The sequence below is a fragment of the Mobula birostris genome, chromosome 23, assembly GCF_030028105.1.
Source record: "Mobula birostris isolate sMobBir1 chromosome 23, sMobBir1.hap1, whole genome shotgun sequence".
Taxonomy (NCBI): domain Eukaryota; kingdom Metazoa; phylum Chordata; class Chondrichthyes; order Myliobatiformes; family Myliobatidae; genus Mobula; species Mobula birostris.
Window position 1 is genome coordinate 10,649,050 of NC_092392.1, and position 26,164 is coordinate 10,675,213.

The window sequence follows — 26,164 nt, forward strand, 5'->3', positions numbered from 1 at the left end:
TGAAACCCTCTCTCACTACTCCTTCCCTCTGATCTCCACTGCCGTCCAGCTCTTCAATCCTCCTCTCCCTCCACATTCTAACTCCAACCCCTCATTTTTGTTCTCCAGTTCTGCTAAAGGGTTTTGGCCCAAAACGTAGATTGTACTCTTTTCCATAGATGCTGCCTGGCCTGTTGAGTTCCTCCAACGTTTTGTGTGTGTGTTGCTTGGATTTCCAGCATCCGCAGATTTGCTCTTGTTTGAGATTTTGCAGATGCTGGACATCCAGACAAATACACACAAAATGCTAGAGGAACTCAGCAGGTCAGGCAGCATCTATGGCAATAAACAAACAGCCGATATTTCCCAGATGACTGTATCTAGATCACCCACCCTCCCCGAGATACAAGCACTTCTGGTCAGCTTGAAGTTCACAATCACTCTCGCTATCTATAACGGGAACATATGCAGAAGATATTTCCCCCAATGCCTCCCAACCTCTGTCTTGAAAGGCCTAGCTCGAATTGTTAGACCATGCAGCTGTGCCTCTAGTGTGTTCCCAAAGCTTTCAGAACTTCTCCCTATCAAACATTACCTTAATATTCTGAGAATTTAGCACTTTGTTTCTGCACGTCACACGGATTCCAATCCAGCCTAGATTGTTCACTCCGGGGTAGGCTATTCTGCAAATACGTAGCCCCTCCCAATTACTTCAGTAACAGCCGCAGTATTCTGAACATGAACCCCCGAACAATCAACCTCTCTCCTACTTCCTGGAACACTTCAATCAGATTCCGACACATTTCTCACTCACATCTCCTTTCTCACTTCACTAATTTCGGTAGTTAAAAATACTACTGGGACAGTCACAAATCTAGCCAAAGGTTCTCCGTCGCCTCTGAGGCGAGCAGAGGCGAAGAGGAGGTTATTTTCTCCCGGACGCTGAGGGTGTAAGCATTGTCAGCAGTGCCCGATGTTCCTCTACTGTCTACCACGAGACTCAGGGCGAGAAAGTATTCCCAGATTAGTACGATGGTGTACACTTTGAGAACTTCAGGAAACTTACTTACCGGTGATACGGGGTTGAGACAGGCTGTAAGTCCGTAGGCAAGCTCGCTACCTGTTCTAACAGAGGCTGGGCTTAGAAATCGCGATTTGACTTTAAACAGGAAGGGGCGAGAACCTCTTGCAGGCAACAGTTCAGTGAAGTTTACCAGAGCTCACGCACGGCATGATCATAGCCCAGCGGCGACGGTTGGTGTAGTAGGGACAAGACAGCAGGCGAGTCCAGGATTTTATATATATATATATATCGCGGCTGACAGTTCAACTGATTCAACCCGAATGAGAATCAGGAAACTGGGCGGGATCCTAGATCGGAATTGGAATTTGGAAAAGGTGTGGATCACAGTCCAAAACAAGACTGTATTTCGAAGGGCAGCTGGACAAGACGCAGTTCCCGAGGTACAACCACATCTAGTCAGCTTGAAGTTCACAATCAATCTTGCTATCCATAACGGGAACATACGCGGAAGATATCTCCCCCGGTACCTCCCAACCTCTCTCTTGAAAGGCCCAGTTCGAATTGTTAGACCATGCAGCTGTGCCACCAATGTAGTTTTACCCATTACTAGATTTGCCAGGTTGGCATACTCGGTGCCCGCATTCCCCAAAGCTTTCAGCATTTCTCCCTATCAAACATTACCTTAATATTCTGTGAACTTTGAGAAGGATGTCACGCACCACAATTGTAATGGGAGACTTCAAAATGCAAGAGGATTGGGGAAATCAGGTTGGTGTCAGATTGCAAGAGAGGGAATTTGTTGAATGCCTTCGAGATGGCTTTTTAGAGCAGCTTGTGCTTGAGCCTAGTCGGGGAAAAGCTATCTTAGATTGGGTGTTGTATAATAATCCAGATATTATGAAAGAGCTTAAGGTAAAAACCCTTAATAGGCAGTGATCATAATATGTTTGAATGCTGTATACTTTATTGTCGCCAAACAATTGGTACTAGAATGTACAATCATCACAGTGATATTTGATTCTGCGCTTCACACTCCCTGGATTACAAATATTAAATATTAAAAAGATTAGAAATAGTAAAAATTAGTAAATATTAAAAATTTAAATTATAAATCATAAATAGAAAATAGAAAAATGGAAAGTAAGGTAGTGCAAAAAAACCGAGAGGCAGGTCTGGATATTTGGAGGGTACGGCCCAGATCCGGGTCAGGGTCCGTTCAGCAGTCTTATCACAGTTGGAAAGAAGCTGTTCCCAAATCAGGCCGTACGAATCTTCAAGCTCCTGAACCTTCTCCTGGAGGGAAGAGGGACGAAAAGTGAGTTGGCTGGGTGGGTCGTGTCCTTGATTATCCTGGCAGCACTGCTCTGACAGCGTGCGGTGTAAAGTGAGTCCAAGTACAGAAGATTGGTTTGTGTGATGTGCTGCGCTGTGTTCATGATCTTCTGCAGCTTCTTTCAGTCTCGGACAGGACAACTTCCATACCAGGTTGCGATGCACGCTGGAAGAATGCTTTCTATGGTGCATCTATAAAAATTAGTAAGGGTTTTAAGGGACAGGCCAAATTTCTTTAGTTTTCTCAGGAAATAAAGGCGCTGGTGGGAATATGCTAGGTCCTAAACAAATTACTGAATAACCTGACAGTAAATTATCAGAGTTTTACTGTTGCTTAGCAAAATTGCTCTTATGCTTTTTTATAAAATAAATAAGAATTATTTGTTAACAACAGGAATTCTGTTTCTGAAGTGTTAGCAACAGTCAGCATTTATAATATTGAACCTGTAGGTTGAAGGTGAACAACTAGCAAAAGAGCAAAGTGATCATATCCATTTTCTGAAATTTACTTGCACAGGTATGACACAAATTTCCTGACTAAAATCTGCAAAAGTATTCCACATTGATCGTTCCCCGAGTTATTGCCATAAGACAGCGTTATGGTCCATTAACTTGTTGGCAAATTTAATTAGCAGATTAGAGGTGAGGGTGTCAACATAGTCATGGGTTTACAGGGAGTAAAGGAGGGGGCTTAGGACACAGCCCTGAGGGACTCCTGTGTTGAGAGTCAGAGGGGTGGAGGTGAGGGAGCCCACTCTTATCACCTGCCGATGATCTGACAGGAAGTCCAGGATCCAGCTGCACAAGGCAGAGTGAGGGCCAAGGTCTCTGAGCTTCCTGTTGAGCCTGGATGGAATCATGGTGTTGAATGCTGAACTGTAGTCCAAGAACAGCATTCTCACATAAGCATCCTTCATCTCCAGATGCGTAAGGACGGTATGTAGAGCTGTGGCTATTGCGTCATCTGTCGATCGGATTGCATCGTCTGTTGTTATTTTACAAGAAAATAAAGAAAAGCGATTGAATTTATTTAAAAACTAATCATAAGCAAAGTCTGACAAGGAACCAATGTGCAATAGAAGACAAATTGTGCTAATAATATAAACAAATAATATGGAGAACATGAGCTGTAGGGCCCTTGAAAGCGAAAATATAGGTTGTGGCATCAGTTCAGTGATAGGGGAGTGAAATTATCCACACTGGTCCAGGAGTTTGATGGCTGAAGGGTAATAATTAATGCTGAACTTGGTGGTGTGGGATCTAAGGCTCCTGTATGTCCTACCTGACAGTAGCAGTAACCTATGCCGCAGCACCATCCCAAAGAAGGGTGGGAGACATACCAATCCTACATTTTCTTCCTTTTGCCATTGATGACCCAAAACTCTCCTCCTTGTTGAAACTAATCCACATGTCTCTTTCAATATTAAATACAATATGTTTTTCATCAGAATCTGATCTCCAGTATGGGGAAAGCAAATGCGGATTAGTGATGCCTTCATCCAGCACTCTGGTTATATGTCACTTTTATTTGGCGGGAGGAGAAGATGGCGGCGCGATGCAGCGCGCGCAGCTCTCCAGTGAAATGATATCGTATTTGTAAGTAGGATGCCATGCACAATTCTGATTTGATGGAGACAGATGTGAGAAGCAGAGGAATATCTGGAGAAATTTCTGAAATGCCCGGTTCGCTGTCGCTGCTACTGTGCGATCGAGAATCTCCGGAGGGAAGGCCCCAAAATCCCCGGCTTTGCCTGCTGCTGACGACTGAGGCTGAGGTCGAAGCGTTCGGCAGAGATAGTGCTTGGTACTGGGTGTCGGAGGGCTGATTGGAGCTCAAAGTTTTCGGACGACTTAGAGTTGGACTGTGGTCGGGCGTGGCAGGGAGAGTTTTCTTCCTTCTCCCGTCTGCGTGAGATGTGGGACTTTCGAGAGACTTTGAACTTTTTTACTATGTCATGGCCTGTTCTTCATCAAGTTATGGTATTGTTTGCACTATTGTTACTATATGCTATAATTATGTGGTTTTTGTTAGTTTTTCAGTCTTGGTCTGTCCTGTGTTTCTGTGATATCACACCGGAGGAATATTGTATCATTTCTTAATGCATGCATTACTAAATAACAATAAAAGAGGACTGCGTGTCCTTATAATCTAATCTAATCCAATTAATCAATTTATTCCTATTCTGACCACAATATTCTCTGCTCCCAACATTGCTCCATTAAAGTTCAACACAATGTCAAGCAACTGTACCAACCATCTTCCATGGTTTAGCCTTGCAGTCTTAATATTGTTTCAACATCTTAATATATATCAACTGTTCTCATTGTTCTCGAGAGTAGGTATTGTAATTACCTCCACCTTCATTGGCTGATTATCTATTTCTTTTGCATATATTCTTGTCTCCAGTATTCTGACCTTTACTTGCAACCACATTTCACCCTATACAGGCTGAACCTTGCCTCAGTACTTACTTAAAGCCTACTAATTTCAAGCTATTTCCATTTACTACAAGAAGCAAAATTTCAAATGTTTATTCTTTTTTTCCTCCTGATCCATTATTTCTAGCCAACTCTCAATTTTGGATTTTTCAGCTTGGGTTTAGCTGTCTGTGGTCTTTGATCCATGTGCTCATCCTCCTGATTTGTTAATCCCTCCAGAGATTATGACATTCAAAGTCCAGTTCCTAATTTAACTTCTAGCCATTGTTGAGTGTGGCATTAAGATTCCCATGTAAAACTAAAGTCAATGCAAATCAAATGGCTTGGAGTCCTGCAGCACTCAATGGCTGCACTTAGAGTCATGGAATCAACAGCTCTTGAATGGGTGTGAACTTGAAATATCATGCTTTTGATACTTACTGACTTTTTTTCTCTTTTGTATTTGCAGTTTGTTATCTTTTGCATATTGATTGTTCGTCTCTTCTGTTGGATGTGATCTTTCATTGACGCTATTGCGTTTCTTGGGTTTAAAGTGTATGCATGCAAGAAAACAAATCTCAGAGTTGTACATGGTATATGTGTACTTTGAAAAATTCCTGCAATTGCAAAAGGTCATATTTACAGAGTGTTACTTTATAGATCAATAATCTCACCCCTTTCAAATACACAGAGCAAAAGTTCGCCATGAGACAAGCAAAGACATGCTGCATAATTCTACCAGGAAATTCATTCACACTACTGCTCAAACTTGTACACTAAAGGCAGGCTATTTACACAGATGGGCTGTTACAAATACTATCTCTTCCACAATCTGCAGAGTGCAGTGACAGTCACAAAAAACAGGATCTGCTAAATATGCATTTCACCAATAACATCAGCAGGGACTTGCTGGACCCAGTGCTGTGCTTCTGTCTTGTTCCTTCAATGAACTGCGGATGGGGATCCATTACTACACGCTTGGTCAAGGGGACCAGAGCACTGTGTTCCGGGATGGAGCTGGCAAAGTTGAACATGTTGGAATGATTCTGGCTGAGTTGTGGTGGGATGTTAATGTCAGCGGTGGATGGGGTGGTGGACAAGTGCAAATACAACCATCACAATACAAAAGAGAATTTTACACCAGAAACATGGAAATGAAAACAAAATCTATTCTGCTGTACCCTGAGATCATAACTCATCTCTGATTTAACTGTGTATAACTTTTCTTCATGTTACTTTTGTTAATAAAAATATCAGTCTGTTATCTTAAATTGAGCATTAATTTTATAAATGACAAGTACAAACTCCTACTACACTTTGAGTACAGAAGCATTTTCAAACTTTACTTCTGAAAAACCAATTCTTAAAAGTTTTATGTCGTACTATTTTCTTTACTTAACTTCTCATTAATTACCCATAAAGTCCTGCATCCAAATACACCTTAGCTTGTTGAATTCCAGGAAATCCGTTTCTATTGGTAGCAATAATTCCTTCACCCTTGTATTCTGCTTCTCCTAATATTCAGGCCAGTATCCTGGTAGCCTTGATACCTCTTATACCTGTCAATGATATTTATATATATTTTTATGGACCCTAAATCCTCTTTGTACCTCCACTGTTTCTAGCTTTAATACCATTCAGAAACTATTATTTTATCCTTTTAAAATCAAAAATACAACTTTGCTTTTTTCATTTTTTTATTCTTAGTAATTTAATGTTTCCACCCATAGTGTATTACATCACCTATCGTTGTGATTGGTAAACAAGGAAATATGGTTTGCAAATCAACCCAAAAAACGCTAATAGTGGAAGAAGAAATAAGAAAACACTGTATGCATTTAGCAGGCCAGGCAGCATCTGTGAAGAAAGAATTGGGGTTTTATACTTCATACCAATAACACTTCATCAAGCTTGACGAGAAAACAAGCAAGTTTTAAGTTGCCAAGAAAGGGAGCAGCAGAGAGGACTAGAGGAATGTCCATGATAGGCTAGATAGAAAGATTGTCCAGTTGACATACACTCAGTCGCTACTTTATTAGGTACCTCCTATACTTAATAAAATGGCCACTGAGTGTAGGTTCATGGTGTTCTGCTGCTGTAGTCCATCAATTTCAGGGTCCGATGTATTGGGTATTCAGAGATGCTCTTCTGCACATCACTGTTGTAATAGATAGATACTTTATTGATCCCAAAGGAAATTACAGTGTCACAGTAGCATTACAGGTGCACAGATATGCGAATATTAGAAGAGAAGTAAGAAAGAATAAAAAAAAATAAATTACCTCAAACAGTCTAATAGGGGGGGGTAGGGGGTCTTCACTTCCCTACAGGTTGACTCATTATAGAGTTTAATAGCTGAGGGTAAGAATGACCTTATATAGAGCTCTTTGGACACCCAGCACAGTTATCCTAGTCTATTACTAAAATGCTCCTCTGTTCAGCAAGGGTGGCATGCAGTGGGTGAGAAACATTGTCCAGAATTGCCAGGATTTTACGTAGGGTCCTTTGTTCTACCACAGCCTCCAGTGTGTCCAATTTGACAGCTATAACAGAGCCAGCTTTTCTAATCAGTTTATTGAGCCTGTTGGCATCTCACTTGTTGATGCCATTGCCCCAGTGCACCACCACATAGAATATTGTACTGGTGACAACAGACTGGTAGAATATGTGAAGGAGAGTCTGTGTACTCCAAAGGATCTCAGTCTCCTCAGGAAGTTGAGACCACACTGGCCCTTCTTGCACACAGCCTCTGTGTTGGTGCTCCTTAAGTCTGTCATCCAGGTGCACCCCCATGTACTTGTAGGTCCTCACCATATCCATGTCCTCACCATCGATAGTAACTGTCAAGTACCTCATGATGGGTTAACGAACCAGCAGAGATGGAAAACACTTTGGAGTCTGGCATTGCTATTAACCAATAATGTTTATTAGTAACTACGCAATACAGTAATATAAAACCAGATATATAAAACAGGTTAGCAATGGTTATAGATAAGTAAGTATATCAGTAAGTGTGGAAATATATATGAAAACCAAGCTTCTTCAAGTCTAGGGGTAAATAGATAGTCTTACGACAATGAGTAAAGTTCAGTTCAGTTCGTGGTATTGAATTGAGTAGTGATGGAGAGAGGGAGAGATTTGAGTCTTCAGGTGAGCTGACACCGATCTTCTCGTTGTCCTCTGAAATCCTCTAAAAAGTCACCGAATGTGACTTCAACAAAGGGGACCGTTTTTCTGTGGTGGAGCTATCAACCCAGGCAAGGGTTGGCACATGGACAACTTTCCACGGGTCAATCCCTTTTCTCACTGCAAGAGCCACTGATCGATCCTCCAAAACCCACTTTTTCTGTGGGCACAACAAAGCTCATTCAGTGTCCAAGAACATGTGTCACAGGTCCGTCATCTGACATATTTATCTCACCGTACTGAGTACCAACTGTCTCTCAAATAACTCCTCCTTCCTTTGTCTGTGTAAGAAATGTCCTTGGGAAGTATAAACGCCCTCCAGAGAAACCATAACCTCGATTGTCCATCAAATAACGCCGCCCTCAGTCACCATAGCGACTTACGAGCTGCTTGGTGCTCTCTCTCTCCAACTCAGCAGAAAAGTTAGTCTCAGTTCCTCCTCGTGCCTTAAAGTGACAGTCCAAAAGTTAGTCTTCGTCTCTCTCTCTCTCTCTCTCTCTCTCTCTCTCCCTCTCTTTCTTTCTCTCTCTCTTTTCAAAACAAGATGTTGGTGTCAAATACCTCTCTCTCTCTTTCAAAAGCACAGTTCATAGGAGTAATTCAGGATCCCGTCACATAACAGGGAGCAGTGCAGGCTTAGTCTTCTTGAAGTCCATCACCATCTCCTTTGTCTCACTGATGTTGAGCTGCAGATGATCCAGCTTGCAACATTTGACAAAGTCCTCCACCAGGGCCCCGTATTCATCCTCCTGTCCTCCCTTTATATACCCAACTATCGCTGAGGCAACAGAGAATTTCTGCAGATGACATGGCTCAGTGTTGTATCTGAAGTCCAAGCTGTATAGGGTAGACAGGAAGGGGGCCAATGCAGTCCCCTGTGGGGCCCCAGTGCTGCTTATTTTGATGTCTGCCTCTCAGCTCTGAAGCCACACAAACTGTGGTCTGCCGGTCAGGTATTCCATTATCCAGGTACAATGGAAGTGCCAACCTGCATTGAATGAAGCTTTTCCTCCAGCAAAGATGGCTGTATGGTATTGAACGTACTTGAGAAATCAGCAAACATGATCCTCACAGTGGTGCCCTGCTTATCCAAATGGGAGTAGGCTCTATTCAGCAGATAGGTGACAGCACCATCGACTCCAGTGTGCTCTGGTAGGCAAATTGCAGGGGATCGAGGGCTGATCTGACCAGAGGTCGGAGTTGAACTAGGACCAGTCTCTCTAGAGCAGGGGTCCCCAACCTGTTTTGCACCGCGGACCAGTTTAATATTGACAATATTCTTGTGGACCGGTGGGGGGGGGTGTTCAAGTAGGGTTAAACTCACCTCAATATGTCTTTTACAGTCAGGGTTGCCAACTTTCTCACTCGCAAATAAGGGACAAAAACAGCAGTCAAATCCCAGGACACTTTACCCCAGGAAAGACTACCATGACCATGAGGCCTTGCGCGGGCACCTGTGCGCATGCGCGTACGTGCTGACCCTCCCCCAACAAATCGGTTTTGCCTTCATCTTCCCGACTATACTGTACATACATTAACAACAGGAATTCTGCAGATGCTGGAAATTCAAGCAACACACATCAAAGTTGCTGGTGAACGCAGCAGGCCAGGCAGCATCTCTAGGAAGGGGTGCAGTCGACGTTTCAGGCCGAGACCCTTCGTCAGGACTAACTGAAGGAAGAGTGAGTAAGGGATTTGAAAGTTGGAGGGGGAGGGGGAGATCCAAAATGATAGGAGAAGACAGGAGGGGGAGGGATAGAGCCAAGAGCTGGACAGGTGATTGGCAAAGGGGATACGAGAGGATCATGGGACAGGAGGTCCGGGAAGAAAGACAGTGGGGGGGGGAACCCAGAGGATGGGCAAGGGATATATTCAGAGGGACAGAGGGAGAAAAAAGAGAGTGAGAGAAAGAATGTGTGTATAAAAATGAGTAACAGATGGGATACGAGGGGGAGGTGGGGCCTTAGCGGAAGTTAGAGAAGTCGATCTTCATGCCATCAGGTTGGAGGCTACCCAGACGGAATATAAGGTGTTGTTCCTCCAACCTGAGTGTGGCTTCATCTTTACAGTAGAGGAGGCCATGGATGGACATGTCAGAATGGGAATTGGATGTGGAATTAAAATGTGTGGCCACTGGGAGATCCTGCTTTCTCTGGCGGACAAAGCGTAGATGTTCAGCAAAGCAGTCTCCCAGTCTGCGTCGGGTCTCGCCAATATATAAAAGGCCACATCGAGAGCACCAGACGCAGTATATCACCCCAGTCGACTCACAGGTGAAGTGTTGCCTCACCTGGAAGGACTGTTTGGGGCCCTGAATGGTGGTAAGGGAGGAAGTGTAAGGGCATGTGTAGCACTTGTTCCGCTTACACGGATAAGTGCCAGGAGGGAGATCAGTGGGGAGGGATGGGGGGGATGAATGGACAAGGGAGTTGCGAAGGGAGCGATCCCTGCGGAATGCAGAGAGAGGAGGGGAGGGAAAGATGTGCTTAGTGGTGGGATCCCATTGGAGGTGGCGGAAGTTATGGAGAATAATATGTTGGACCCGGAGGCTGGTGGGGTGGTAGGTGAGGACCAGGGGAACCCTATTCCTAGTGGGGTGGCAAGAGGATGGAGTGAGAGCAGATGTACGTGAAATGGGGGAGATGTGTTTAAGAGCAGAGTTGATAGTGGAGGAAGGGAAGCCCCTTTCTTTAAAAAAGGAAGACATTTCCCTCGTCCTAGAATGAAAAGCCTCATCCTGAGAGCAGATGCAGCGGAGACGCAGGAATTGCGAGAAGGGGATGGCGTTTTTGCAAGAGACAGGGTGAGAAAAGGTACGTACATTATTTCTACTTTATATAGGCTGTGTACTTATCATATCATTCCTGCTTTTACTATATGTTAGTGTTATTTATTTTCTGTTTTATGTGTTATTTGGTATGATTTGTTAGGTTATTTTTTGGGTCTGGGAACACTCAAAAATTGTTCCCATATAAATTAATGGTAATTGCTTCTTCGCTTCACGCCATTTCGGCACAAAAGGTTTCATAGGAACGCTCTACCTTAGTAGGGGAAATACGGGACAAGGGCGGTCTCGTATGGGGCAAACCAATTCAGCCCAATATATGGGATGTCCCGGCAAATACGGGACGGTTGACAACCCTATGTTCAAGTTCAACAGTGGGCGTGACAGGGAATAAGGAAAGGTGCCGCTAACTCATATCGTTTCCTCGCAGCCCGGTACTGGTCCGCTGCTCTAGAGTTTTCAGGTTGTGAGAGGTCAGGTCCATTGGACAGTAGTCATTCAAGACTTTTGCTTGGCCCTTTTTTGGGTAACTGGGACTATACATGATGTTTTACACAGTCGGGACCCTTTCCAGGCTGAGACTCAGATTGAAAATGCACTGGAGAACTCCACACAACTGCTCAGCACACCCCTTCAGGACCTTGGACTTCACATCCTCCGGTCCCAATGCTTTGCCATGTCTGAGTTTCCCCCGGGCCCTTCTCAACCTGCACAGTAGTGAAGATGAGTCCATGATGACTGGGGAGTTGGTGGAATGTGGGGCCTGGGGGAGGTGAAAATTGGGATGAAAGCGGTTGGTATATGGATGGTAGGGAGGGGACGTAGCCAGTGGGAGCCTGTGTTGAACAGGCGGGGGGGTGGGGGAGAGGAGGGAGAGGGGAGGCATTGGTGCCTCAGCACCTGGACTGCTGTGATGGGGGGGGGGGGTGAACAGGAGTGCAATTATCAAACCTATCGAAGAATTGGTTTGATTCATTAGCCCATTCATGGCTGTATTCCGAGTTTCTACAGCTTGTCTGGCTGAAGCCTGTGATGCCCCTCCACACCTCCTGTGTGCTATCCTGCCCAAGCCTGTTCTCCAGCTCTCTCCTGAATTCCTCTTTAGCCACCTTGATGCCACTCAATGTAATTGATTTGAATGCCATTTAAGAATGCTTATTAATCATAGATGAACTGCCTAGTATATAAATATAGGAGAAATGATTGTAGAAAAGAGACGGGGGACAATGTTGGAACTTAGAGATGTAGATCACAATACTTGCTAGAAAGGAAAATGTTGAAAATGATCAGTAAATGTATAGATGACTTTCCATGCAGTGGCTAAATCATTTCTAAATACAGTGAATAACCAAACTGCTACTGAGAAACCATCCAATATCAAAATTCTGCAGATGCTTGAAATTTGAGAAGAAACAGAAAATGCTTGAGATACTCATCAGACAACATCTGTGAAGATGGGAATAGTTAAAATTTCAGGTTGATGCCTTGCTCAGTATCTCAATTTCTTTTTTTTACTTTCATGAGGTATCTGTGACACAGTTGTATTTTGCTGCTTTGATTCCAATCCTACCTTCTGACAGCCTCCTCAAACCTGGCTAACTTTTTCTTCTCATCAGTGATCTGCCTTTAATTGTATAGGTGCTATTTTTTACAAAATGTCTCTACTCATGTCAAATGCCAAGTCATTTAAATATTTCATTTCAAAAGCATCGGTCAGATTGGCCTAACCTTCACAAATGTTTGGCGGCTTATTGATCCAGTGAAAATGTTCAGTGCTTTGACTCTATCTTCATGTAAAGATGATTGAGGTTTCTTGACAAATGCCTATAAACACCTACTTTCCATCTCTTACCTTCCAGAAATCTCAGAGTGCCATGTGTTTTTTTAGGCTAAGAAACATTTCCCACTGATGTATTAAAATGAAAGCATCAACATCCCAGGAAATTGCTATTTAGTGCCATTACTTTCAGTAATTTTGGCAATTTCTCACCGATTCAGTATTTGCTTCCTTGGGATTTTGTGCATACTATTTAGAAACATAGAAAACCTACGGCACAATACAGGCCCTTCGGCCCTCAAACCTATGCCCAACATGCCCTTACCTTAGAACTACCTAGTCTTACCCATAGCCCTCTACTTTTCTAAGCTCCATGTATCCATCCAGGAGTCTCTTAAAAGACCCTATCGTTTCCGCCTCCACCACCGCTGCTGGCAGCCCATTCCACACACTCACCACAATCTGCGTAAAAAAAAACTTACCCCTGTCATCTCCTCTGTTCCTGTTCCAAGCACCTTTAAACTATGCCCTCTCATGCTAGCCATTTCGGCCCTGGGAAAAAACCTCTGACTATCCACACGATCAATGCTTTCAATTATCTTGTACACCTCTATCAGGTCACCTCTCATCCTCCATTGCTCCAAGAGGCAAGCCAGTTCTGGATTCATAAAGCAATTTCCCCTTGGATCCCATGCCTCCTTACTTTCTCAGTAAACCTTACGTGGGGTACCTTATCAGATGCCTTGCTAAAATCCATATACACTATATCCACGGCTTTACCTTCATCAATGTGTTCAGCCACATTCTCAAAAAATTCAATCAGGCTCGTAAGGCACGACCTGCCTTTGACAAAACCATGCTAACTATTCCTAATCATATTATACCTCTCCAAATGTTCATAAATCCTGCCTCTCAGGATCTTCTCCATCAACTTACCAACCACTGAAGTAAGACTCACTGGTCTATAATTTCCTGGGCTATCCCTACTCCCTTTCTTCAATAAGGGAACAACATCCACAACCCTCCAATCCTCCGGAACTTCTCCTGTCCCCATTGATGCAAAAATCATCACCAGAGGCTCAGCAATCTCCTCCCTCGCTTCCCACAGTAGCCTGGGGTACATCCCATCCAGTCATGGTGACTTGTCCAACTTGATGCTTTCCAAAAGCTCCAGCACATCCTCTTCCTTAATATCTACATGCTCAAGCTTTTCAGTCTGCTGCAAGTCAGCACTACAATCGTCAGGATCCTTTTCTGTAGTGAATACTGAAGCATAGTACTCATTAAGTACCTCTGTTATCTTTTCCGGTTCCATACACACTTTTCCACTGTCACACTTGATTGGTCCTGTTCTCTCACATCCTATCCTCTTGCTCTTCATGTACTTGTGGGATGCCTTGGGGTTTCCCTTAATCCTGCCAAGGCCTTCTCATGGCCCCTTCTGGCTATCTTAATTTCATTCTTAAGCTCCTTCCTGTTAGCCTCATAATCTTCTAGATCTCTATCATTACCTAGTTTTTTGAACCTTTCGTAATCTCTTCTTTTCTTCTTGACTAGATTTACAACAGCCTTTGTACACCATGATTCCTGTACCCTACCATCCTTTCCGTCTTATGCAGAATGCCACACAAATATCCCCTGGACATTTGCCACATTTCTTCCGTATGTTTCCCTGAGAACATTTCTCTGAGTTAGGTTTAATATTCTGACAGGGAATGAGATTTGATTATCTGGAGGAAGTGTGGGAATATCATTTGCTTTTTAAATTGGTTTTCTGTTACCAATCCTTTGTCCATTGGGATCAATTACCATATTTCCCAGTTTTCTGATAAGCTAAAGTGGGTTCACAAAGCAGACAAGTTTTTTTTTTAAATGATGAAGGACTGTAGATGTTAATGTTTAAGTGGATACTGGTGTGCTGGTACATAAGAAAAACTGGCATACAGTTTTAGACAACAATTAGGAAGGGCAAATGACGTTATTGTTTAAGATACAAGAGTCAAGGAAATTTTACTACATTCTTATAGGACCTTTGCGAGATTGCACCTGACATTCTGTGTACAGGTTTGATCTACTTACCCAAGGAAAGATCCATCTCATACACAATGGAGAAGAAAAAAAATTAATTAGACTGTTTCCAGAGTAGACTGGACCTGTATTCTCCATAGTTTAGAATGAAGGATTTAACTGAAGCCTACACAATGTTTAAAGCTTGACAGGCTAGATGAATGGAGTACATTTTCCCTGGCTGAGAAAGCTACACTCAGACTTTGATGAATCTTTGGAATTTTTTGTCAAAGACTCTTATATGTTAAGCTTATTCAAAGCAGATCAATAGATTTCTAGATTTTAAGGAAAACAAGTGAAATGGGAATAGTGCAAGAAAATGGTGGAGGGAAAAACCAGCCATCATCTTAAACAATGACAGAGTTGACTCAGAGAGCCAGATGGCCCATTCCTGCTTCTGTTCCTTCTGTGCCTAAATGAACAGTGGGTGTAAGAATTGAGATGTCAAGTTTGTTTTCAGAAACACTTTATTCAAAGCCATACATGAACACTTTGGTCATTGGTGTCTCCAGCTTGCCAAACCCTCCATTGACTTGTAGCAGTGCTGCCAAATCCTCCCTGACCCCTTCCTCAATACACAAGCCCAATGTGGAAAAATGACAGCAAATAGTGTGAAAGGAGTTTGAATGCCACCAGCCATTTTAGTCGCTGTAGAGAACCATTGGCAACCATTTTGTCTACAGTTCCCAGGAAAAGGCAACACGCTACTCATCTGAGTTGCATATTATAAATAGATGATTTAAATTAAACAGGAACACATGATTTACTATACAGAAGAAATAGAAATCTCCCCAGCAAAATGGAATATTTAAATATATCTTAGGTATAAAAATAATTTAAACTCCTTTCGATTTCACAAACTGTTATGAAGTTTTTCCCATTAAAATGCAGGAAACCTTTAACTGCATAAATACATAGACAAGACGACCCATAATCTGACTGGTATTCCGCAACATTGCACTGCTGCTCAAATAACCAAAACCCAGACATTCTCACATCATCTGGATTGTTCTGATTGAGGGTATGGGAATATCAAGGGGGTTCTCTTGTTGTGGGCAGGGGAAATGTAATTGCTTTCAGGATGAAGCCACCCGTTGCGTCAGTATGCAGCTGTGGTTTGCTCTTGGTTTGGATGACTCTCGACTCTGGATTGACGTCAATGTTTAGGATGGATGGTGCTGGACTGGAAATCCACTCTGTACCTTGGAACCTTGGGCCCCCCCCGATTATCACTCCAGGCGAGCTGCAGAACCAGTAGGATGCATGTGTGGTGAAGAGTCAGGGGTCACATTGGGATATTTCTACACATTGTCTCCATTCTCCATCAAAAGTACCCAATGGTGCTCCTGAATTGTATTTTAAACCACCACCCACTTTTCCCTACAGAAGAGATGAAGTACCAATCCAAATTCACAAAGTAACCTCATGATTACCAGAAGCAAACCTATTAATTACACCAAGGTTATCATCACTTCCATCTTTCCCTGTCAATGAACCCCTGTCATGTGCTGGTCACCGCAGACTGGCTGTTTACTGCATGCTATGACCCTTTAGCACACTTTGCTGCCATGCACCCTGGTACCATGTATATTTGTCACACTCTATCATGCCCCTGACCCAGAACGACACTCCACTTGCATGCAAAGCAGTAACCCAACTTTTCCTCATGGGGTAACAGTAGCAGAGCTCTTCTACTGCTCTGCCCTCATAAGTTGAACAATCCACACCCCGCCACATTACAGCCAGCCAGCTAATACTACACGCCTCAATAGTACGATACTTGTTTGTGGATCACCCCTGCCCTCCACTGAGACACTAAGCAACGGTTTTGAGGTTGTGCTATTTCAACAGTAAATAATTATAATGATGAATCAGATATCAAAATCATAGAGAGTTTAAAAGTCCAAAATGTGTGTTGTGGTAAGGCACTTGTTAATCAACTTAAAGACAGAACAATTGAACATCCCCTTAAGGCAACAAGAAATAGCTGAAATTGGTAAACCTATAGTCACATGTCCAACTTATCCAAAGACAATCTACAACCAAGTGAAATGCCTTACCCAATATTACAAGAATGTAACCCTGATTTTGCCTGAATTAACAAACATCCATTATCTCCTTTCCTTAAAGCGATCTTAATGACTGTAAAGTATTTTACATATTATTTTACATGATGCAGCATTCTTTTTGAGGGGCACCTCTGTGTAGTGGGCTGTCATCTCTCTTGGGGTGCTCAAAGTAGTGCAACACCACCATCTATTGAAGCATATCTGAAACTGCAGACTGCTAACCACTCATCTATATTACAGCAATAATGAATCAATGTGTATGAACATGCGGAATAAGGAAAAATAGCATGTTTCTTTGAAAAAAATATCCCTCACTTGGTGGTATTGATAAACAAATTAATCTTCTCAGGGCAGATATTTGGAGGATATCAGAGGGGAATGAAGCGTAAACTAGTCACAGTCACCTGAATGTACAACCTGATATCCATTCACAATTTGTGCTCTTTGAGCCCATAATATCTAGTAATGCCCATTACTATCCAAGGCAAACCCTCAGGATCAGATCCTCTATAGTACAGTAAAAATGAATAATGTCATCAATTAAGAACAAAAAGAAAAATTCAGAGCAAAATATTAACTTTTGCATACACGTAGAAATTCCCATTGAATACAAAAGAAATTATCATCTCCTAACAGTTAAAGCTCGTGTTCCAGGTGTGAAGTACGACAAGTTTATTCCATCAGCCGACTGTCTGCAAATCCCATCACAGCAGAACGCCAGACGTCCTTAAGTTTAGAGGTTCCCAGTGAAACACAAGAGGAACAGTACATGCAGCACAACAAAATACAAGATAAACAGCAGCTTGGTCCGATACCGGGAATGGAACAGAGAACAGAATGACCTCATGCTGGAGTTCCTCCGTGCCTGATGGCAAAAAGTGCAAAATAGGAATTAGTATGTGACAAAGAATGAATATCGCGCGTCACTCACACTGGGCCACCAGTAGATTAGAATGGCCCAATACTAAAGCAGTGATATCTTATGATGAGTAGTGATGAGTAGAGCTCTGTGCTCAGCCTGTTACTGTTTACAATGCTAGTGCATGACTGTGTCGCAGGATTCAGTTCAAACTGTGTCATTACGTTCGCAGATGACACAACAGTGGCTGGCCTCATTAACGATTATAATAAGACAGAGTACAGAGAGGGAGTGGAGCGGATGGTGGATTGGTGTGAGAAGAACAACCTAAGTCTAAACATGGAGAAGACCAAGGAAATCATTGTGGATTTAAGGAAGGTACAGATGAACCGTACCCCTCTACGAATATGTTTGTGACCCCTCCACAGAGAGAGCTAAGTGCACCAGGCTCTCATCATGCTAGTCCCTTATTATCACCTCCCTGAACAAGAAGGCACAGCAGCACCTCCACTTCCTAAGAAGATTCAGGCAAGCGAGGCTACTCTCCCCACCCCCATCTTTACTGCATTTTATAACAGCACCATTGAGAACATCCTGACAAGTTGCATCTTGATCTGATTTGGGAGCAGCTGAACATCGGACTGGAAATCCCCACAAAAGACTGTGAGAGCAGCTGAGAGGATCATAGGGGTCTCCCCATCATCCACTGGGGACATTTTATCAGCAGCGCTGTGTACACAGGGCCTTTAAAATCATTAAGGATCCCACCCATCCAGCGTCTTCGGTGATTTTCCACCATCAGGCAGCAGACCCCAAAGCAAAAAAACAAGAATGATCAGGATGGGAAACAGTTTCTTTCCTTAGGCTATTAGGCTTCTGAACTCCCTGCCGCATCACATTCAAAGTGTTATTGTTTAACCTGTTCTGTACCTCATAATATTTAATTTATAAACTTCATTTTGTTTTATTCATGCATCTGTAGATCTTATCCTTACTTTCATAAGTTATTGTGCGTTTGTTCACTACTGTGCTTTACAATCTGGTTCAGAGAAATGTCTTGTTTAACAGTATACATGTATATAGTTTAATGACAATAAACTTGACTTGATTTGACTTGAGTGCTTCCATGGTGTAAGGGTATCAAGTGGCTACATTGTACAAGGATAATGGGGGGTGTGGACTGGTAGGTTGCTGGCTGATGTTGGAGAGAGGTATGTCACTCGGGAAGATGAGCAGGATGGCTGCTTTGGAATGAGCAGAACTATAGAATCAAAATATGCACTGTGAAGCAAAGTGTCTCCTTTGTACAGGTACTTACCTTGCTGGGAGTGGCACTCTCCGGTAGATCTATCAACAAGGAATGTTCTGACAAAGCTGAGGTATTAAGGTTCCTCTCCTGGGCACTGACCCACTCACTCAGCTCCACACTGAAAAGAATCAGACACCAAAAACTGTCACAACCTCGACCACAGCTCCTTGTCACCCCAGGTTCACAATACACCTGCTTGATATTAAACCCTGCACTGAAATCCTCATATGTTCCTGAGACAGCCACATCGCTAGCTGATACACAGGGAGGCACACACTAACAATGGGAAGCTGTTCAGCTCCACAAGCCTGTTCCACTCTTTAATCACAGAACTGCAGAGTTAGGAGGACTACCCACTTTCGTGTTTTTATTTTGTTTCTCCCATCGGACGACTGACGGACATGGACAGAAACAGTATAGGAAGGGCTGGAATTCAGAAGGATCTGATGGAGAGGTGCAGTGAAGGGACTTTGGGGAAGGTGGGCAAGAACAGGAGGGTAAATGAGAATGTGGGGTTATTGTGGTGATAAGGTGGTAAGGGACAAGAAACACTGGCTAGAAAGGTGGGAGGAGGTGGTAATGGAGTGATTAAGGAGCAAAAGAGGAGAAAGGCAAAGGTGGATCAGTGTGTAGGTATGCAAGCAGATGAGCACATTGTACGTTGGTACTGGAGTGGAATTACACCTCTGAAAATAGGATAAATTGCCTCAACTAAACTCCAGTCCCTGCATTTAAGGGTTGGCTCCTTAGAACATCTGCGTCATGACTGAGTTTTTCATCTGCAAATAAAATACACCACTATCCTGCTCACTCTTCAGTTGGATTCTAAAATACTAAATTGGTGAGGGGTAGGAGGATAAGAGAATCAGTTTTCCTCCTCTTTGTTAATTACAGTGTCCAAACTTGGTTTTCTTTACCTTTTCAGTTGGTGTTCAGCAGACAGAAGGGCTTCTTCAGCGGCCAATCGCTTTTCCTGTTCTTCAGCCAGCAAGTTCTCCAAACGGCTCAGTTCTTGCTCAGTTCTCTCCTGGACCTGCTTAGCTTCAACAAGCCTGTGAAATGCACACCAAGGGAACAATCCTCATAGCAACATGGAATAAGGAAATAGACCATTCATCCCTTAAACCTGTTCTGCCATTTGGTTTGATCATGGTTGATCACATCTTAATCCCACTTACTTTCAATTCTGAATCCATTAATTCCCTTCACAGAATCACATTAAGGACATCATTTAGCTTTTTCAGTCCTTACAGATTCTGTACAACTCCCAGTACCACATTCTTTGAATTATTTTCATCACATACTTATAAGCTCTCTTTTGTGATCGACTCTGCCTCTACTGCCACCTCTGGCACTGCATTCCAGACCCTAACCACTGAATATGCAAATAAATATCATTCTCTCATATCACTTTAGCTTCTTTTGCCAATCATCATCATGTTCTCTAGTTCTTCACCCCTTCAAATAGCAACATTTTCTTGCCATCTTCTATCACTATGCTTCATGACTTAAAGTATCTCTATCAAATTGCCTCACAATCTCTTTTCTTCCAGTAAGTTCACATCCAGATTCTCCAATCTATCCATACAACCATACTCTCTCATCCATGTAATAAATTTCAGAAATCTCTTCTGCACCCATATCTTTCCTAAAGTGTGGCACCAAGAACCAGACACAATATTTCAGTTGTAGTCAAACCAGTGTTTTAGAGAAGTTCATTCTGACTTCCTTACTCTTCTACTTTATACTTCTTCTTTATAAAGCCCAGGATCCTGAACCACTCAGAATTTGTTCTGTCAATTTCAATGAATTACTGTATGTACGTATAATTTCTACATTTGTACTCCTTTTCAAAGTGAACCTCCAGTTTATATGACCTCCTCTTATCTACCAAAAGGCAATACTTTGTGGCATTACATTTCATCTGTCCATGCCAGTGGTCCGTCTCCATCCCCTTGAACTTTTTTACTTTTCTCCTGTTATGATTTCATAACGTACCAGCAGCAAGAGATGACAAATTGAGTCAGGTTTTAATATTAAAACCACTATATTTATTTACATCTACTCAAAAATATAGAAAATTAAATAAACTACATTCTTAAATATTAGTTAACAGTGTTATGCGTCTATAGCTCCCTACAGTCAAATTCAGAACCCGTTCTTAACAAATCTTACTCAAGCACAGTCTTAAAGTGGCAGTTCAGAGAGTCCCAGTAATTCATGAAATAGGCGAGAGGAGAGACTTGTGGATTCACAATGCAGCGACGAGGCGATCACGACAAATTCCAAAGATTCCACGGCTAGTGAACGAAGAAACGGTTACCAAAGATTCCAGTCCAGGAATACTGTTCCGAAGTCCACAAAGAGTGGTTTCACAAAGTAACTGTCACAAAATCCACAGCCATGGATCATAGGAAGGACAGACACGTCTCCACAATGCACAGTGTGCCACTGATTAACCCAATCCTTTGGGTATGGGTAAGCATTAGACTTTACCCTTCTCGATCATGAACTGTTCCCGGATAGCTTGAAGTCTGCAGTCTTCACTCTGTCTCTCTTTCCTTCGACTCCTCCCACATGCCCACATTTCTTTTATACCGTTGGCATATATCATAAGGTAATGCTTACAGAAACAAAACTATGGACTCCCCGGAAAACAAAACTGTGGACACATAATACCTCCCCCCAAGAGGAGAAAATTTTGATCTGTAAGAGCAAAATTTTAACTACAAACTACAATATGTGAAACAATACATATACGGTTATCATACAGCACACTACAAACTGATACAACATTTTGCAGGAGCATATACAAATAGTAAATTCCACTCCATTTTTAAAATTACATTGTAAGTTTAACATCTGGAAAGACAATTGGCAATTACATTATCTTTGCATTTAATGTGAATTATCATGAGATCCTACTCTTGTAAAATCAAACTCCAATTCAGCAACCTTCTATGTCTGAGCTGTGCAAACATATCCGGGATCATGAACTGTTCCCGGATAGCTTGAAGTCTGCAGTCTTCACTCTGTCTCTCTTTCCTTCGACTCCTCCCACATGCCCACATTTCTTTTATACCGTTGGCATATATCATAAGGTAATGCTTACAGAAACAAAACTATGGACTCCCCGGAAAACAAAACTGTGGACACATAATACCTCCCCCCAAGAGGAGAAAATTTTGATCTGTAAGAGCAAAATTTTAACTACAAACTACAATATGTGAAACAATACATATACGGTTATCATACAGCACACTACAAACTGATACAACATTTTGCAGGAGCATATACAAATAGTAAATTCCACTCCATTTTTAAAATTGCATTGTAAGTTTAACATCTGGAAAGACAATTGGCAATTACATTATCTTTGTATTTAATGTGAATTATCATGAGATCCTACTCTTGTAAAATCAAACTCCAATTCAGCAACCTTCTATGTCTGAGCTGTGCAAACATACACATCAAAATGCTGTAAAACCAAAATAAGTGATAATAATTCCTTCTCTATGGTGGAATAATTTCTTTGATGCTCATTGAATTTCTTTGAAAAGTAAGCCACAGGATGGTCAACATCATCATAATCATCCCTTTGTAGTAACACTGCTCCTGCAGCTTCATCACTGGCATCCACAGGTATGGAGAATGGCTTTGCAAAGTCAGGTGACTTGAGCACAGGTTGGTGACATAAGATGGCTTTCAATTTATCAAATGCCTCCTGACAAGGTTCTGTCCAAACAAACTTTCACCCTTCTTCAGGAGGTAGGTCAATGGAAGAACAATATCAGCAAAGTTCTTACAGAACTTGTGATAATATCTGGCCATTCCCAGAAATCTTCTGAGAGCCCTTTTCCTGGTTGGAATGAGAACCTCAGAAATTGCCTGAACAGGATCAAACCTGCCTTGACCTACAACATAACCAAGATAGGTCACAGTGGCATGGTCAAATTCACTCTTAGCTAGGTTAATTGTAAGGCTGGCTTTTGAGAGCCTTTCAAACAGCTTTTCCACTGCAGAGATATGGGCTTCCCAGGTGTCATTCCCCGTGACTAAATCATCAATATAGGCATCTGTGTGTTCTAACCCTTGAATTACAGAATTAATCATTCTTTGGAATATTCGCAGAGCATTTTTTCATTCCAAATGGCAGAACATTGTATTCAAACAACCCAGAAGGTGTCGCAAAGGCAGGAATTTCTCTACCTCTATCCATTAATGGAACACACCAATATCCTTTTAACAGATCAATCTTTGTAAGAAACTTAGCTTTTCCAACCTTGTCTACACAATCATCCACTCTAGGGATTGGATAAGCATCTGTTTTTGTTACAACATTCACCTTTCAGTAATCAGTGCAGAATCTGATACTACCATCTGGTTTAGGTACCATGACACAAGATAAACTGCAATCCGAAGTAGGAGGTTTAATATTATCATTTTCTAACATATACTCAATTTCTTGTTCAGCAAGTTTACATTTTTCAACACTCATACGATATGGATGTTGTTTTATAGGTTTGTTATTACCCACATCTACATCACATAAGGCCACTGTGGTTCTTTTTGGGATATCAGGAAATAAACCCTTAAATTTCATAATTAACTGCTTCATCTGTAAATGGGCCAGTTTTGCATCAATATTTTCCAAAATAGTTGAATTTGTCAACCTGGCTGAAATAATGTTCAGTTTAAAATAGGCCTCAGATGGATCAGCTAATAAATTTCCAGACAGCTCACATCCATCTTTGTTTACAGCAACCGCCACAGCTGCAGTTTGTTTTTCATGATACAGCTTAAGCATATTTAAGTGACAAAGCTGTGTTGGCCTTCGTCTATCTGGCGTTTTGACTACATAGTCCACATCATTAACTTTAGCCACAGTTTCATAAAGACCATGAAACTTCACTTGTAGAGGGTTTGTTTGTACAGGAAACAAAACAAGCACTTCATCTCCTGGCTTGAATGACCTCATTCTGGCTTGTTTATCATACCAAGTTTTCATTCTTTCCTGGGTTGATTTTAAATTTTCCTTTGCTAGGTTGCAAGCCCTTTGCAATTTGTCCTTGAACTTCAAAACATAATCTAGCAAATTAACATGCAGGTCACTGTTAAACCACTGTTCCTTTATCAATGTCAAAGGTCCTCAGACATGGTGGCCAAACACAAGTTCAAAGGGACATAAGCCTAGGGACTCTTGTACTGACTCCCTTATTGCAAATAAAAGCAAATGAACTCCCTCATCCCAATCCTTCTCATTTTCAATACAGAATGTCCTAATCATGGTTTTGAGGGTAGAATGGAATCTCTCTAAGGCCCCTTGGGATTCTGGATGATATGCAGATGACGTAATTTGTTTGGCTCCCAGTTTGTAAACTACCTGCTGAAATAATCCTGACATAAAATTACTCCCTTGATCAGACTGAATTTCTTTAGGCAAACCAAATAAAGTAAAAAAAATTACGAGAGCCTTCGACACAGTTTTGGCTTTTATATTTCTGAGAGGTATTGCCTCTGGAAGTCTAGATGCTCTACGCATGATAGTTAGCAAATACTGATGACCAGCTTTAGTCTTTGGTAATGGGCCAACACGATCCACAATAACTTTAGGAAAGGGTTCACCAAATGCAGGAATAGGCTGCAGTGGGGCCACTGGGGTGACATGATTAGGTTTACCCACAACCTGACAAGTGTGACAAGTCCTGCAAAATGTTACAACATCTTTCCTCAACTTAGGCCAGAAGAATTGTTTTAAAACTTTGTTCACAGTTTTATTCACACCTAGATGGCCATCCAAGGGTTTACTATGGGCCAAATTTAAAATCTCATTCCTATAGGCTTTAGGAACTACAACCTGGTGAACAATCGCCCATTCCTGACTTGCAGGAATATTAGTTGGTCTCCACTTCCTCATTAATACTCCATCTTTGAAATAATACCCCACTGGCACTTTATCAATCTCCTCACCTGAGAGAGCTTTTTCTCTTAAAGCTTCAATCTCAGGGTCTCTGCTCTGTTCAGCTATAAACTCCTTCCTAGATAGAGATAAATCTTTATTATCAGATTTAATACCTGGACCCTGGTGAAACAATGAAGGCAGAAAAGTCCCTGACAAGTCATCAAAATCTGATTCCCTATTTGGGCTATCGTGAGTAGCCAAATCATGCTGTACAGGACCATCTGCATTGGCAAGTTTCTTGGCCCTAGCTTGAGTTCCTGCACACGAGGGATAAATGTTAGGGTCTATCTTTGAATCATCATTGATTGGCTTAGTTGTCAGCTGCCCTGCAGGAACAACTTTACCACCTGCTAGATCATTCCCTAACAACAAAGTAACACCTTCCACCGGTAAACTGGGTCATAGTCCTATTTTAACAAGTCCTGAAACTAACTCTGACTTCAAAATTACCTTGTGCAGAGGTACAGGAACAACGTTGCACCCAATACCTCGAATAAGATTTACCACACTAGTGGCAGTTTCATCACCAAACTTTAGAACACTGTCTAACATAAGTGACTGAGAAGCCCCAGTATCTCGAAGAATTTTCACCGGTACCAGGGTTGACCCTTCCTTTACTGAAACAAACCTATCTGACGTAAAATGAAGGAATTCTTTCCTAACCCGACCAGACGCTTTAGCCTTTGACAGAGCTTCATCAGAATGTTCAGAACCCCGTGGATTCACAGGTGAACAGAGACATCTGGAACTGCCTCCTTTTCCTTCTTCTTTTTCAGAAGGAAACAGTTAGCCATAACATGACCAGCCAGGTTTCCTACAATAGTGACAAGTAGGACCAGAGGGCTTCTCCTTTAGTTGTTTCCCTTCATCCTTACCTTTGTCACTAGACCCAGATTTAATTTCTGGTTTACCTGGATTGTCCATGCTACTCTTTTGGAAGGTCTTACTCAGGGTAAACTTAAACTTGTGGGTTAAGGCAAACTCATCTGCTAATTTAGCAGACTCTTGCAAAGTGGCGGTATCCTTTTCATCTAAATATGCCTTTATATCATTATGGACGCACTTTTTAAATTCTTCAATTAAAATTAACTCTCAACTCTTTCAGTTTCTCAAAATTCCATCCATATTTTTAGATGTGCACCAACTTGCAAAACACACAGATTTCTCATAAGGAAATTCCACATGAGCCTGGTTCACAGATTTCTTCAAATTCCTAAACCTTTGCCTATAGGCTTTTGGAACCAGTTCATAGGCTTTAAGTACAACGTCTTTCACAATCTCATACTTAGCTGCATCTTCAATTGATAGGGCAGAATAAGCCTGTTGAGCCTTACCCTTAAATACACTCTGTAACAAGAGAGGCCAACTTTCTTTCGGCCACTTTAGGCTCTGAGCAA

At 42.1% G+C, this 26,164-nt stretch overlaps 2 protein-coding genes across 4 annotated transcripts in view; both read right to left on the minus strand.

The window, feature by feature from the left end:
• LOC140186630 (src substrate cortactin-like) overlaps positions 1–1,191 on the minus strand; it is a 78,547-nt gene extending 77,356 nt beyond the window's left edge. The window contains exon 1 of one of the 3 annotated variants that reach the window (XM_072241010.1): positions 1,050–1,191. The gene's annotated coding sequence lies outside the window, so the exon portion shown is untranslated. Of the gene's footprint in view, positions 1–574; positions 599–1,049 lie in introns of those variants that run through there. The other 2 variants (XM_072241008.1, XM_072241009.1) reach the window with 2 other exon arrangements.
• Positions 1,192–15,017: 13,826 nt separating this feature from the next.
• The window catches only part of LOC140186876 (golgin subfamily B member 1-like), a 109,552-nt gene continuing 98,405 nt past the window's right edge, over positions 15,018–26,164 (minus strand). The window contains exons 21-23 of the mRNA XM_072241581.1: positions 19,723–19,857; positions 18,815–18,923; positions 15,018–17,502 (exon numbers count right to left, since the gene is read on the minus strand). Coding sequence (XP_072097682.1) covers positions 17,371–17,502; positions 18,815–18,923; positions 19,723–19,857 — 376 coding nt within the window. The 3' untranslated portion in view covers positions 15,018–17,370. The remainder of the gene's footprint in view (positions 17,503–18,814; positions 18,924–19,722; positions 19,858–26,164) is intronic.